This window comes from Lutjanus erythropterus, chromosome 7 (genome assembly GCF_056507025.1).
Source record: "Lutjanus erythropterus isolate fLutEry1 chromosome 7, fLutEry1.hap2, whole genome shotgun sequence".
In the NCBI taxonomy this organism is placed as follows: Eukaryota; Metazoa; Chordata; class Actinopteri; order Lutjaniformes; family Lutjanidae; genus Lutjanus; species Lutjanus erythropterus.
The window spans coordinates 22,413,387-22,428,468 of NC_139323.1; the positions used below are offsets into that span (position 1 = coordinate 22,413,387).

Genomic DNA, 15,082 nt, shown 5'->3' on the forward strand with positions numbered 1-15,082 from the left:
AAGATACAAAGAAATGAGCAAAAACAACAATGGACACTCAACTTCTAGTCAGATGAGTTCAAGTTAGCCCTTTAGTTACAGTTAGCAAACACTACCATTAGCTACTGTTAGAGAACACTACGGTTAGCTACTCTGAGCTAATACTTCCATTAGTTATAATAAACCCTTTTATTAGCTACTGTTAACAAACTCCACTGTTACAATAAGTATAGCAAGTTAGCTGCCACTACAGGTGGAAGAGTTTGATAGTTGTCCCTAAAGTAAGGATAGTTTATTTAAGATTTAAGATCCTTATGCAAAACATATTTCTTATCTTTATTCAGAAGAGTAACATTGACTTATCGTGTTACAGACAGTTAAAATAGGATCTGCAAGTTTGGAAGTTTCTGTAATACTCCCACAGAACAACTATTTTTTCAGCAGTGTCTATGATTAAATAATTCTAAACCGAGTCTTTTGTTTTGTTATCCATAGTTCCTGGGGCTCCTCCAAGGCGGGTAGAGGTGGAGGTCCTCAACTCCACAGCGCTAAAGGTGATGTGGCGCTCCTTGACACCAGGCAAGCAGCACGGTCAGATCCGTGGCTACCAGGTTCACTATGTACGTGTGGAAAATGGCGAGTCACGGGGCCTGCCCCTCATCAAGGACGTCATGCTCGCTGATGCCCAGGTATGACCATCTCACAGTTTACTCAGTACAAATCAGTTATGTCAGAAACATATGTAAATTCCACCAAATATACCCAGGTCTGCCTTTGAGTTTGTTTTTCAGTTCAGTAAACTTCGTAAGTCTCACCCCTTTTTGCTCTATGTTCCAATAACAGCTGAGCAAGCTTGGTACCTGGCAGAAGTTCAGTTAAATTTCTTTTTTTCTTTTACCTGTACTTAGATATGCTGTGTGCTAAACTTGTCTATGTTGAAATGAAAACCAAAGTTTGAAGACCGCTAAAAGATGTTGCTAACATGGTCATCTTAGCTGCTGTTAGCAAGACGCTAGTTAACTAGCTATAACGATTGATGTAGATTAGCCATAGAGATGCCAGTGTCACCAGTTTTTTCCAGTGGCTACTCGTGGTTTTCCCCACCGGCCCAAAAAGCATTTTCCTCTGTAGGCCACCATTGTAAAAGAGAAGTCTGTAAAAGTACTGACAGGACACTTTGAACTACAAATAAGGTCAGCCATGAAAAAGCAATTTTAAAAATCTGTGACATTGCCACAATGTAAAGTCTATGGGCTTAGCAGAAACTTGCAGGTGGGGGGCAACTCTACTGCACATATTCAGTGGGCCGTATAACCAGAAAGTAAACCTGCAGGCTAGGTAACTTTTTCAGCTTTCGAACAGCTCCTGTCGAACTGCCATCTCTGCATTTACTATCTAGTTTATTATAACACATCTATGAGATAAGCTGGTGTTTTGCTAACATTAGCTATCACATGTAAGTAGCTAGCTAACGATCGATATAGCAACTTAACTAAATAGCATTTTGCTAACATTGCTAACTGAAGATGTGAATATTGCTTTTACAGGTCTCCAAGGAAAATCTTGTAACCATCTACAACATTGGTTATCTTTTCAACATAGATGAGTCTGCCATATAGCATATCTAAGTACAAGATGTTCTGTCAGGGAACAGTTTGCTGAGCTGTTATTAGAGGCAGATTGAAACGTCACAGTTACACCGATGCAATGATAAAACCAAAGTGGACAAATTCTTTTCTCACAGCCTGCAGATTTGTACTTCACCCTCACTCTTGTGGCTTTGCAAATATGTCTGGAGTATGGGAAGTGATACGGGGACTCTTCCCCCATGGATTTCATTTCATATTGCTGTAATATTGTTTTCCCCTCAAGAAGAAATGTAATCAAAGCTTCACTTATCTTGTTCCCCCCTCTTTTGCCTCTTTGGCTTTTATTAGGAATGTCTAGAGTAGACCCCTGCTTTATGGCGACATCTGCCATGGAGTGACTGATTGTGTGCTTGTACCAAATGACGAAAACTAAAAGAAAATGCTGATTATAGTATTCTGCGCCTGGGGGCCAAAAGTAAAATTGGCATGAAAACATTTCACCAAAAATCAGCCACCACTGACAGCTGGAATTGTAATGGAGCCCTGTATAATGGCCCTTTTTCTTTTTTTTTTCCTTTTTACAAAACTTCAAAACACAATGTTGGAGAAATCCTGCCAAAGTGAGACTTTTGTGCACAGTAGCAATCATCCAAATGGAAATTATACCCTTGAAGCAATAGGGTAAACAACACAGAAAAGAATAGCTGTATGCATTTCTACATATTTTGGGAATGAATGAATCAAACTATTTTCTTCCATGTGAATGAAGGGTCCATTCAGACCGAATGCCACCAGCATCACATTTACATTTTTGGGATTTATCTGACCCACAAATCCAAAAGTAGAATGGCCTTAAATACTTTGAATTATAAGATCCAAGCAAAGCACCCTGCAGTTAACAAAGAATGCCAGACAAAAATATCTTTCTTGATGCATTTTTTAAATTCCACTATGTTTAGAAATGACCATTAAAAGCTACAGCTCAATGTCACTACTGGCTTTAGCTATCAATGACTTAACATTGAGGGAGCTTATTGCTGGCTCCACAGTAACATGGGTTAAATAGCTCCAGGCCCCACAGGCAGACCTCTACAACTCTCAGCCTTGTTTCAGCTGCTCCTCATAACATAAGCTTCAAACAGCTTCTCTTTCTCCTGACCTCACAAAACCAGTGACCTATTTCTGACTCTCTACTCCTAAACCTCTAATGCCCCCGTCTCTCACAATCCTATTTCTTCCCTTTTCTTTTTCTCTCTCTTTCTTAAAAAAAAAAAATTACTTTTTCTCCTGCACTCTCCTCTTTGGCGGGGGGGTTAGTGGGAAACGGACGATACAGCTGAATATGTGAGTACGAAGTTTCGCCTGAGTGCTTTGTGTAGCTAAAGGGGTATAAACAGTGGGTATTGCATCAACCTGGTTGGATTCACAGTTTACACAACCTCTCCAATCTTTATTCAATAAGTTTGGATAACAAAGTGGCTCAGAGGTTTCACCTCAGCTGTCTTGGCCAGCCAGCCGCTACACTATCTCTATATGCCACGAAAGAAAAAAAAGGACAAACTTCTATTACCAGCTAGCTTCTGCAAAATGGTGGCTGATGCAATATCCACTGCAGTCTGTGCCTGGAATGCTAATGCTACTTGTGTCATGCTGTGTGTTGAGACAGTATGTTTTGTCTTGTGCTCTTGTAGTGTTTTTTTTTTTTTTTTCTTTTTTGTGTGCGTGATTATTAAACCATATTATTTGACTTTCTATGTGGTGCCTTAGATTTACTGTGCTGCCCTAAATTTGCACACTTCTTTTTTGTAAAATCTCCATCGCATCTCTGATGATCATTCACAACTGCAGATTTTTTTTTCTTTACAACAAATTTTACCCTTGTTTTGAACCCAGATTTGAAACCCCCAGTCCATCTGCATTACGTGAATACCATCTCAAGTGCAAGACAGTACTTATAGCTCATTTACCTTTATTGACCTCTCCCATCCCTCTGCCAAGCAGCCCTGTTAAAAACCTCATTCTGCATTCGTTCAAACCTGCTCCCTTGAAAGATTCATTAGAATTGATCGGAAGCCTCTCTTTGAAGAGGACTCAAGGAAACTTAATGGCTGAGGTAAAAACTGCCTGGGAATGGGCAGGATGTATTCAGCATGCATTTATCACAAAGTTAAGTTGTTGATTGGAATATTGCTAAAGGAATAAGGGGGCCCTCTCTCCATTTACATATCTAATGTCCCTCCACCTTAGCAACTCAGAGGATTTACTTAATGGAATGGTTTCCCATTACACAGGGGAAAAACGTTACATTTAATGCATGCCTCGTGAAAATTAATAAAGAGGACCAGGAGACATTTCACCGAGATTAACATTCTGCATAAGGCAGTTTGAGCTGCATGAAGGGGGGTCAAATCATCAAAAATTTAAGACACATTTTGACATTTTCCTGTTCCTGTCTCTTTCATGTCTCCCATAGGAAATGGTCATTGGAGGACTCAAGCCAGACACCACTTACTCCATCACGGTGGCTGCATACACCACCAAGGGGGATGGAGCCCGGAGCAAACCGAAACTGGTGGTGACCAAAGGGGCAGGTCGGTGCAAAGATAAATCATTTATTTCTTGGTTTGTTTACAGAAGCTTTGGTCATGCAGCAATAATGGTAGCCTTTTGTTTGAGCCTTAGGCCGAAGGAGACTTTATTTATTTCCAGCAATTTCTGCTAGGACACCATCTCTGTATTTAATAAACACTGAAGGGACCCTCATTTACAACCACTGCATGGTGCATTTAACTGATCCAAACCTGTTCAGAAGATCTAGAAAAGCAGAGCTGAAAAAATGCAAGAATTATTGACACTTAAAACTATATGTAACATTTCCATATTAAAATGTATATAAAAGCAAGACATGATATGTTATATATTTTGTTGAGTTGTATCGAACAATCTTTAAATGCAGAGAAATTTGTAATTTATTCAAGGAGACAGTGTGTTTCCTGTTAGCCATTGCTAGCTAGTTGTTTTTTGCTATAACTTCTGGGAAAATAGGGGATATGTTGGAAACATTAGACAGTGAAGAAGGACAGTTGGCAAACAAGATTAAACGTAACATGAATAAAATTTTACAATTTTAATACATTGTCAAATTTTCAGCATTGATGGTTGTTTAAATGTGGAGAAAACAACTCCCATGATCCCAAACCACTTTATGATGTCATCAGCTACATCTTTTGTAATTGTTTCAATGTGGTATCATTAATGCGGCAAAATTTACATATTGTGCATTTAACTAATCAAATAAGGTCTCTGTATTTTAAACTGCTTCAGAAAAAAAGAAAAAAAATGTTTTGGAGTTTTCAGCTTCTGAATTTTATCACAGGCTTTTTTTCTTTTTCTTTTTCTTTTTTGTTTAACAAATGAACCATTCTGAGGCATATTTGGATTCAAGAGCCATTCAGTCAGTTGAGTTGATGTTTGCTTCTATCAGGCAGCGTTTATCATTTGAATCATGTTCAGAAGACTATCCACAGATTTTTAGAGATCAAAGGGGTGGTGTGAGGTACTTGGAGATTTTTCAGCCAGATTATGACAGCTTGAAAACCCCTGTTGGGTCGTCAGTTTGAGCTTTAAGGATAAAATACCAGAGGCTAATGCCTGCAATACTACAAAGCCTTGTCTTCTTCAATTTTTTCCCTTGTTACCACCGGTAGGCACACCAGTTTAACTGGACCGCTTGAGCCTGTTTGGAAGCCCGCAGCTTAGTTACCATGAACATGATCTAAACCTGTGAGGCTGCCTGCCTCAGAGTGTGAAAGCCTTCTTTGAGAGAATTTAAGGCATCAAGCCAAGATAGGAGCGTCCTTTTGTGTGTGCATCTGTGCCAGTCAGCTTTGGGAGACTTCAGAGAGTCAACATGTACACAACTGCATCTGCATACATACATACTCTATATATAGACACACACACACACACACACACACACTTACATATACTGTATATGTACACATACACATCTGAATACATAAACTCTTAGAAATAAGTGTTCTTCCTGAAGGGGTGAAGTTCTACCCAGAATCATTTGCTTCTGAAGAACCCTTTTTTTTAAGCAAGGGTTTTTCAAGTGTTCTGTGTAAGACTAGGTGATCCATTAAGAAGTTTTTCAATGATTGTTGAAAGCATTGGTGTTAAGAGATGTGGGGTGGATACAGTATGCAGACTATGGCATTCAAAATTGGTTGCCTTATCTGTAGAACATAATATGGTTCTTTGTAGAACCCATGGAAGACATATGGTTATAGATGAAACCTTTATAAATAAATTTTAAACCCCACGTGGGTGGCTTCTACATGGAACCCTTAGAATAAAAAGGATTCTCGGTAGAAACACCCTGGGTGTGTTCGAGATGAAACCTTGAAATAGAAAAGAGTTCTTGTAGACCCTCCTGAGTGGGTTCTAGATTAAACTCTTGGAATATAAAAGAGTTTTGGTTGAACACCCTGAGTGAGTTCTTGCTGGCACTCTTAGAAAGTGGAAAGGTTCTGGATGGAGTCCCGAGAGAGGATTTTGGGTGGAACCATTACATCATAGAAGAATTTTTTATAGAACCTGTCATGTGGGGCTTCTGGTTGGAAACTTTCAGAGATGAGGTAAAACCCTTATGGTTTGGTTCTAGATAGAACTCTCTGGAAGGGTTCTAATTTGTACCTTAATTTGAAAAAAGGCTCTACCAGGAACCATAATCGTTCTCCTATGGGGACAAGTGGAAGAACCCAAGGATTGTACCCAATCACTCACTTATACGCATGAGTGCATGCAGTTTCTGCTACGGATCACACACACACACACACACACACACACACACACACACACACACACACACACACGCACGCACACAGTGTATTTGGACCCATACTGTGGCACATGATCACAAAACAAAGCGCGCTAACAGATACACACACGACACATTCTCACAACCCAACACACACAAACGTGGGAACATTTCCCAGATCCTGACAGGTGTGTCTGTTCCGGGTGTCAGGGAGTGTGAAGCTGCCCAAGGGGCTTGAGTGAGTGCTGTCACTCTCCATCCTCCTGTCAGGGCCAGCTGACTGATATGCCAGTCTCGCGCACTCTGTCTGTCCCTCAGAGGGAAAGCCTCTTCTTTTTTATTATTGAAGTGTAAAGAAATGGTTTATGCCAGGGGGCCAAGATAAATCGAAAAGGGGAAGGGGTGAAAGGTGTGGGTGAAGACGAGCCTCAGCAGCCTTTTCCAGAGGTGAAGTGGTTGTCCTTGTTGTTCAGATGGATGTTAGGATGGCCTAGTGAAGAGCAGGGTTCCCACAGGATATGGGTTTTCTTAAATACCAGGGAATTTCCTGAGGCCTGTGTCAGACAGGGAACAACAGGATATTTTGTGTGTTCTCTGGGGACTTTGAAATGTCAGGGAGTTTAAAAATGTCTTACTTTTCAGAAAGATGCCAGAATCTTTTTTATAACGTCTTTTGTTTTTCTCCAGAACAGCCTCGACCTCAGAGGACAACTTTAGAACAGAGGTTTGTCTGAGATTGTGGGGCTCACCTCAGACAAAGCCTGGAAGAAGGCATCACCCCCTTTGTTTGCCTGCTTTGTTTTGTCCAATTCCTGAATGTCTATGGGATCATGATTGTTATTTTGTTCCCATAGACACTCAACAATTGAGCAAAGCCAGCATAATACTGCTGTTGTATCTAACTTCAGCCTACACCCAATACATAAAAAAGATCTATCCAAAGGCGTCAGTCATTTCTAACTCTGAGAAAAACAGTAAAATTCACCAGCACGTATCTCTTTAACCAAATCACACACATTAGGCAATTCCGTATGATCTCCTTTTGATAACTAATGTACTGGTTTTTCATTCCATTCACTGAGCCTCCCTTGAAACTGTTTGGAGCCCCCCTGGCGAGGCCTGCCTCTCACTTTGAAAACCCCAGCATTTCTAAGCTGAAAAACAACATGAACAAACAACAAAAACAAATGTGCTAAAATCACTGATTCATACATTAGGACCATGCAGTTACAAAGACTAGTCTCCTATGAGACAGTGTGCCAACAAGCCCTTCTACAAGTTGTTTATTTTATACTTATACTCTTAAACTCTGCTAGCTGAATGCCTAATTTTAATGTAAAATTAGTGGCAAAAAAAACGCATAACTTTGACAGGATGCCCTAATGAAATACTTATTAAACGTATAGTAGATCAAATAATTAAAGGACCAGTATGTGGGATTTAGTGGCATCTACTTGTGAGCTTGCACACTGCACATCTCCTCGTCCCATGTTTTAAAATTTGTAATTTCATTTTATCACTGTTATTAGCCTAAAGTGATTATTGTAGCCTATACACTGAATAAAGAAAAACTGTTAAACTACTATAGCATCATAGCTCAGTATCATTCCCTGAGGAAAAAAAGAGAACTCAGGCAGAAAGGCAAAAAGCTGCATCTAGAACTGTATCTGTTTGGTTTGACAGTTTTGGGCGATGGTAGAAACATGGCAGTGCAATTTGCCGGCCTCCTTGGAAGATGACCCACACTCTCTGTAGACAGCTCATTGTAGGGTAAAAAACAAACAAAAAACAATTCTTATTTTCAGGTTTGTATACTTTATTTTAAAAAAAAGAAAATAACTAACCTGTAAATCTTACATATTGGACCTTTAACCAAGATATATACAGTATAATGTGTTGACACCTGTGTTCTTCACCATGCACAGTGATGTTTACATGCTTCAAGTGGTTCACGCTGGTGTAAACTCACTCACTAAAACTCACTTATACATGTATGCACTTTTAAAACACACGTAACCGCTTTTAAAACTTTTCTTTTATAGACAAGAGTGCATGTGAAGCAATTGCCTCCAGAACCTATGATGTCATAGTCTTGTTCTTTTTAGGAAAAATAAAGGCCTGAAAAGCAACATCAATACACAGCACCATAACAAATAGAATATGTTTTTGTGCCTCTTAAAAGTCGATTCACATCAGTGTTATTTTTTTCATCTTCCAGACATTCCAGCAAGCCTCTCTCGTAGTTTGGTACATCAGAAACTATCGAAAAGAATCTATCTTAAGATTCTGTAGGACAGAAAAACAAGTGGAACTGTGCACCTATTTGTGAGTCACAGACAAACAACATTCATTCAGGAACTGTCTTTGTTTGCCGAATGAAAGCCAGGCTTGAAAAGTGCCTTTTCATGATTCATATTTTCCAAACTCCTGGTTTGAAAAACAAACGTAGCCATGGCCAATGTGAAACAAAGTTTTTGAGCAGGCCAAAAGGAGCCCTTATTGACAAAAGATTAAAATGTTTATGTGTTTGAAAGTGTTATTCTGCCATCCCATCTGCACACTGAGGAGTTTTTCACTGCAACAATCAATGACCATCCTTTTTTATCTTCTTTTCTTGTTCAAGTTCAAATCGAATCAGATTTTGTCCTCTAGTATAAGGTTCAACTTAAGGTTACACTTGTTGTGACACTCATGTCTAAATTATTATAAACACACATACAATGTGTTATACTGTGCTTATTACATGGCTTTGTTAAATGCTCAATTCTGATTGGTCAATTACAGCATTCCAAGGTCTGTTATTTCTTATAGCAGACCGTTGCTATGTATAACTGACCATTGTAATGAAGAGCAGACTGTTGCTATGGACATAGTTCTGATCATAGACTCTGGAGAAACAAGAAAATTACTGTTAAATTCCTCAGATCATTTAAAAATTAATATTTTGCATCAAATTATTGATTTTTTTGGTACACAACCATGTAAAAAGCAGGATAATGTACAGAAAGCAGGTCATTATTGTAAAATGAAGCCATAAAATCATTTTATGTCACATAAATGTGTGACTATGTTGTTGTTTTCTTTTTTTTCTTTTTTTTAATTTTGGTAAGTTACCATGTAATAAGCAGCATAATGTATAGCAAGCAGGTCATTATTGAGAAATAAATCCCAACAGGATGAGATGATGCATCATCCTGAATCCCTGTACATTATCCCTTACTTATAGCTTATGTATAATTATAATTATAAGCGCAGGTACATTTTTCAGGATGCTTTATAACAATAATCATAACAGACTATGAAGAATTTTATATGACATCATCATAGTGTATTATAATCCTCATAGTTGTAAGACATTATACATGTTTTATAATGCATTACAATAACTGTTATAAAGCAATATAATGTGATTATAATATATTATAACATGATTATAATGTATTACAACTGTGTTTTTGGGGGGAAACATTACATTAGTATGTTCATCCTTCAGTTATTCATCATTAAAATGTGTCAAATTGGAGTACACAATTTCTGTTATGACCCGGTAAGCAAATTAATTCATTCTGCGACATTTTGTGTGTTTTCTTCCCTCCACCTACAGCAAGCAGTGACCACTTAAAGAGACTTACAACCAGCTTATAATGTATTATGTCTGCCTATATGTCAGGAATTTCATTACTTAAGTCACAGCACCCAGTGACCACGTAGAGTAACTTATAGTGAAGGTAAAGGTTGACTTTATTGTCTCATATACAGTTATACAAAGTACAACAGTGAGAGTGAGTCTCTGCATTTACTTTTATTTCATGCAACATTGATTATAATGCATTATAAAATGTTGTAATGAATTATAAGTATAATACACTATCATCATTACAAAAATTGTCAGTAAATGACTAGTGATTGAGTGTCATGATACTAGAAGTAATTATAAAATAATTTTAAATGTGTTGCATTTATCATTAAAAAGCACTATGAATACCTCTTAGTGTTTATAACTATACTATATATTGCAATAAGCACAGTATCATTATAAATGATTATGATATGATTATAAATCATAATAATGCATTATATATATGGGTATCTTAGAAAGTATTCTAATAAACAAAATGAAGCCGCATGTTACAAAGACATTACACTCTATGGGTAGTCTACAGTATGCAGTTAATTACTTGGCATCATAAATCTTGAAGAAATCTCTTGAAAATGAAAGATTTGGGCCATGCCAAGTCAGAGATTGATGCCTCAGGATGATGGTGTGTGTAGATCCTTATATAAAGGGAGGAAGGACTGAGCACCTTATGAGAAAGCACTATAAACATAAAATAAAGGCTCATAAGTGAAAACAAAATACCAAAGACGTGCCAACAGTCTGTTAAATCTAGCTGTTCAAAGCTGCATTTGGCAACTTCACATTCACAATATCAGCATCCCCAAATGGCAGCAAAAGCTAGCCGTTGATAAACTCTAGTACTGCACTCTATATACGGTACTGCATTAATGTTGTGCTGTTTTGGCAGCGTCAGGTAATGATGCAGTGATGGATGAAATTATACTTAGAAGTTTTATTTGAGCTGTTTGTAATTATATGAAGTGGTTTGCATTATTCATTAATTGTATTGTAAGTCAGAGTGAGTGTACTGTAGATTCAAACAAACTCAGTCACACAGTTATTAGACAGGCACTGAAGATATTAGTAAGGTATCCTGTCCTTGAAATATCTTGACAGCTTACAAAATTCCCATTCCTCACCCGCACAGCACTTAATTTCTGTTGTTGCATCCTGTGAAAGGAAGCTGAGTGATGTGCATGTGCCTGTTTAAAAAAGGTGTGGCTGCTTATCCCAGTGCTGACTGCAGACATAAAGCATCAGCGTGGAGCTCCTCATAGCATGTTTAGGACCTTCCCGGTTGTTATTTTGGTCCAGTGAGTAAACATCAATGTATTGGCCGTCTCTTTTTCTCGTCTCTCTTCCTCCCATTTGCTTCTTGCCCTCCAAATGGGCCATGTGAAATTTGTTGCACATTTGACTTCGTGGCATTTACTCCCCTACCAGTTAACACCACCAACCTCAGCCCCCATGTGACATACACACACACACTGCTTTGGTGAGCATGCAATATTAAAAGCATGCAGCTCTGTATGAGACAACCCCAAGAGAATATTTGGATGTAACAGCTCTGTAGTCACCAACATCTTCACTGGTAACTGTAATTTACTTGCATATTATCCTCAGTAGCCATAACAGATTACAATTGCATTCATGTTGTAATTTAATTACATGTAACTAGTTACATGTAAGTAGCTGCAACTAGTAAGTTGTCATAATATGGTACATGGTATGAATTCTTGAGTCGTGAACAAAAACATGTCTGTGAGTTCACAGTAACCTTTACCTTCAAAGCACTTCATCCTTGAGTCCAAGTAGTCATTTGTCCCCAATTTGAAGAAATTCCCTCTAGGCGTTCCTGAGATATCATGTTCACAAAAATGGAATGACCTAAAAACATAATGCCTCTGACCATGGTTATTACTGGCATGGAGACATAAGAAAATATTTTCAAACATTGTGAATTACAGAGGTTCTTCAGCATACAGTCACAAATGTGCACAAAAAAAGTAGCCTGATGGGTCCGTTAGTAGTGGATATGAGCTGCAGATAAGCTCCATGTCCAGTGATCACACATACACACATGCACATACACAAGCAATTGCATGAGTCCCTCGAGTCTTATGGCGGAGATAACAAAGATGGGAGAGTGGTGGATTTGTCATGACCTTTAAGGTTAAAAACGACCTCTTAGCACCACTTGTTCTTAGATATGTCTAAGTCTCCATAGGCAGACTATAGCCACAGGTTAATCATTTGGAGATTCTTTTTCTATTTCGAAGGAGTGCAGCCCAAAGAACCTTGGTGTCAGATGAGTGAAACGTGCATATATATATATATATATATCTATGCACAGTGTCATTTGTAGACTAGGTCATGTTTGTCCATATGTATATGTTGATGTGAGTGTGCACAGGAGAGGGAGGAAATGAGAGGGAAACCTGATCAGCCCTCTCTCAATCAGACTGAGTGAGTGTCAACAGCAGGCTGTTAATTCTGCGGCCTGATGGGAAACGTGCCGGGAGGCCCACAAGGAGGGATTGAACCAGGGTCGACCCTGAAATGGACACAGAGAGGGAGAGGGATGGACGGGGGGTGGTGAGGGTGAGAGCTGGGGGAGTGGGGTAGGAAATGAAAGTGGGGATTGGGCAGCGCTGTGCACGGGGAGAAGTCGAGAGATGGGAAAAGAATATGGGAGTGTTAGGAGGCAGAGAGATGAACACTGAGGAGAGGAGGAGAGGGACAATCAAAGTGTCCAAGAAACCCAGAATCACTCACACTCACACACACATGCACACACACATTTTTGCCTCCTCATATCCCTGTTGGGCCCTCTTTGCAGCAGATTGCTCCTTGTCCCCAGTCACCTTCATCATCCCTCATTCACTCATTTTTTACCCCCTCACCATGCCCTTGTTCTCTCTCTCATCACCCCGTAGCACCACACACACACTCAACCACACACACTGTACACAGCATGAACAAGCCCACCTCCTCCCAACACCAATCTGCTGCCTCAGTACCCATGATCCTTCTCCCCAGTGTGCAATGGGCCACTGTTTTAAATGTACAAATAATGAAATAGTTTCAGGTTGTAATGGATACATTTGGTAGCCTGTTGAGGACATTCAGAATGGAAAACACAGGCACACACAGAGTCATCACAGGATCATTATCTCTGATCCTATTTCCTTGATTAGCAGTGAGCATGAAGGCAGAGTGGGCTTTTAAATGACACCAGGCTGGGCTACGGTACGTAGCCGAGGAGTATTAGGAGCATTCGTCTCACCCAGCACTCGGCGCCCCCGCCTTTCCATTACCGGCAAAGGCTCAGCTGACTAGCCACCATCATCCCACCAACCCCCGTCTTCCTGTAGCAGCAGCCCTCTCAGAAAGAAGACCATTAGCAAACGGAAATGAATAATACGAGCAGAGGGAGACTGTGTAGAGTGGATTGCTTTGTGTGTGTGTTTTTACTATGCAGACATTAAGACTTGCATCTTGGCGCAGGGATATGTAATATATGTAGGTACACATGTACTCAGACACACACACGCACAATGATACTATTCCACTGAGAGGCAGTACTTTTGCCTCAGACTAATGCTAGCTTCTCCAAATTACTTTAAGTCCATACTGGGCAGCGAGCCAAATACCTCTGCGTGCAGGTGGATATAGGAGCTGGAACTGGCTGCAAACCAGGGCCGATACCATCACACACACAAACATACACACTGTCCATTATGCACAAAGATACACACATGAGCGGATGCACATAAAACACAAATTGTGCAAAAGAAAGGCTCAAACAGAGGCTGCAATTTAAATGTATGTTGTGGAGCGGTTGATGAAAAAGCAAATGTATCCATAATTGTGGCTTCTTAAGATAATGATGAAATGTATGTTGCACATTCAACTAGAGTTAATAATTATTATTCAGCTTATTCAGCGTTTTTAATTTATGCTGAGAAAGCTCTCACCGCCAGGACCAACCAATTTGCTGCCGACCCAGTTTGCCGACCCAATTGGCGAGCTTTTTGAATCAGAAATGTACAGAGATAGCCAATCTTCTCAACAATGGTCATGTAGAGGCATAAAATTTAATTAAAAATGGTAAATAAGCTGACGATGTTGTATTACCTGATTTACATTATTAATCCAGTCAGTCTTACAACACAAACATAGGGTGAAGATATATATTATTGTTCCTGAGGGAAAATTTACATTTACAATACATTCCAGTACAAACAAATATGATGCCAAACAGTATCATAAGTTGTACACCAGGAGGATAGTAAACCAGGATAATACAGTAGCACGCCAGGTCAATACAAAAGTATACCAGGATAGTACTAAAGGTGCACAGAGTTCTTATTATCTGTATCTGTTCCACCAACAAAATTATCTGTCTCTGTATCTGTATTTGGATGAATACCTGTCAGGGGCATGGTTTGTACCAGCAGTCACATTTAACAGGCCAAATTGTAGTTGTATTTTCTAACCTAATACTCATTGGCAATGCAATTATTGTGCCTTCAAAGCATTAAGTTCATTTAGTATTGGCATATTATCATTTATGAAATATATTTCCGTATCCTCATACTGTAATAAAAAAAAAGTTATAAATCGAACAATTCTGTTTTGCCTTTAAAATAGAAACTCTTAACATATATATCTCTTTCAATTGAAGGGAATAATCTTAAATTGATGCTGCATACATGTTTCTTGTGTTAATCTGGACTTCACAGTACTAGAATTAAAATATTCTAATATTAAAATTAAGCACGTGTATAAAAATGTATTCATAAAAGGAAAAATGAGTACTCTGCATATTCCTGCATTTTTTAAATGATATATATATGTAAATATATACATATATATATATATATATATATATATATATATATATATATATCATACAACCATATGAAAAACATCTAAAATACAATAGAAAAAGGTGTAAAATCGATTAAAAAAAAAGATATGTAAAGTACTACACCAGCCCTGTGAGATAAAGATATAAATATATAGACATTTTAAAATAAGGAAATAAATAATAAAAACCATAAAATT

The 15,082-nt window shown here is 38.6% G+C and overlaps 1 protein-coding gene across 1 annotated transcript in view; it reads left to right on the plus strand.

The window, feature by feature from the left end:
* ptprsa (protein tyrosine phosphatase receptor type Sa) overlaps positions 1 to 15,082 on the plus strand; it is a 309,811-nt gene that overhangs the window by 231,365 nt on the left and 63,364 nt on the right. Inside the window, 3 exon segments of the mRNA XM_084723307.1 lie at positions 475 to 668; positions 2,886 to 2,912; positions 4,042 to 4,159. Coding sequence (XP_084579433.1) covers positions 475 to 668; positions 2,886 to 2,912; positions 4,042 to 4,159 — 339 coding nt within the window.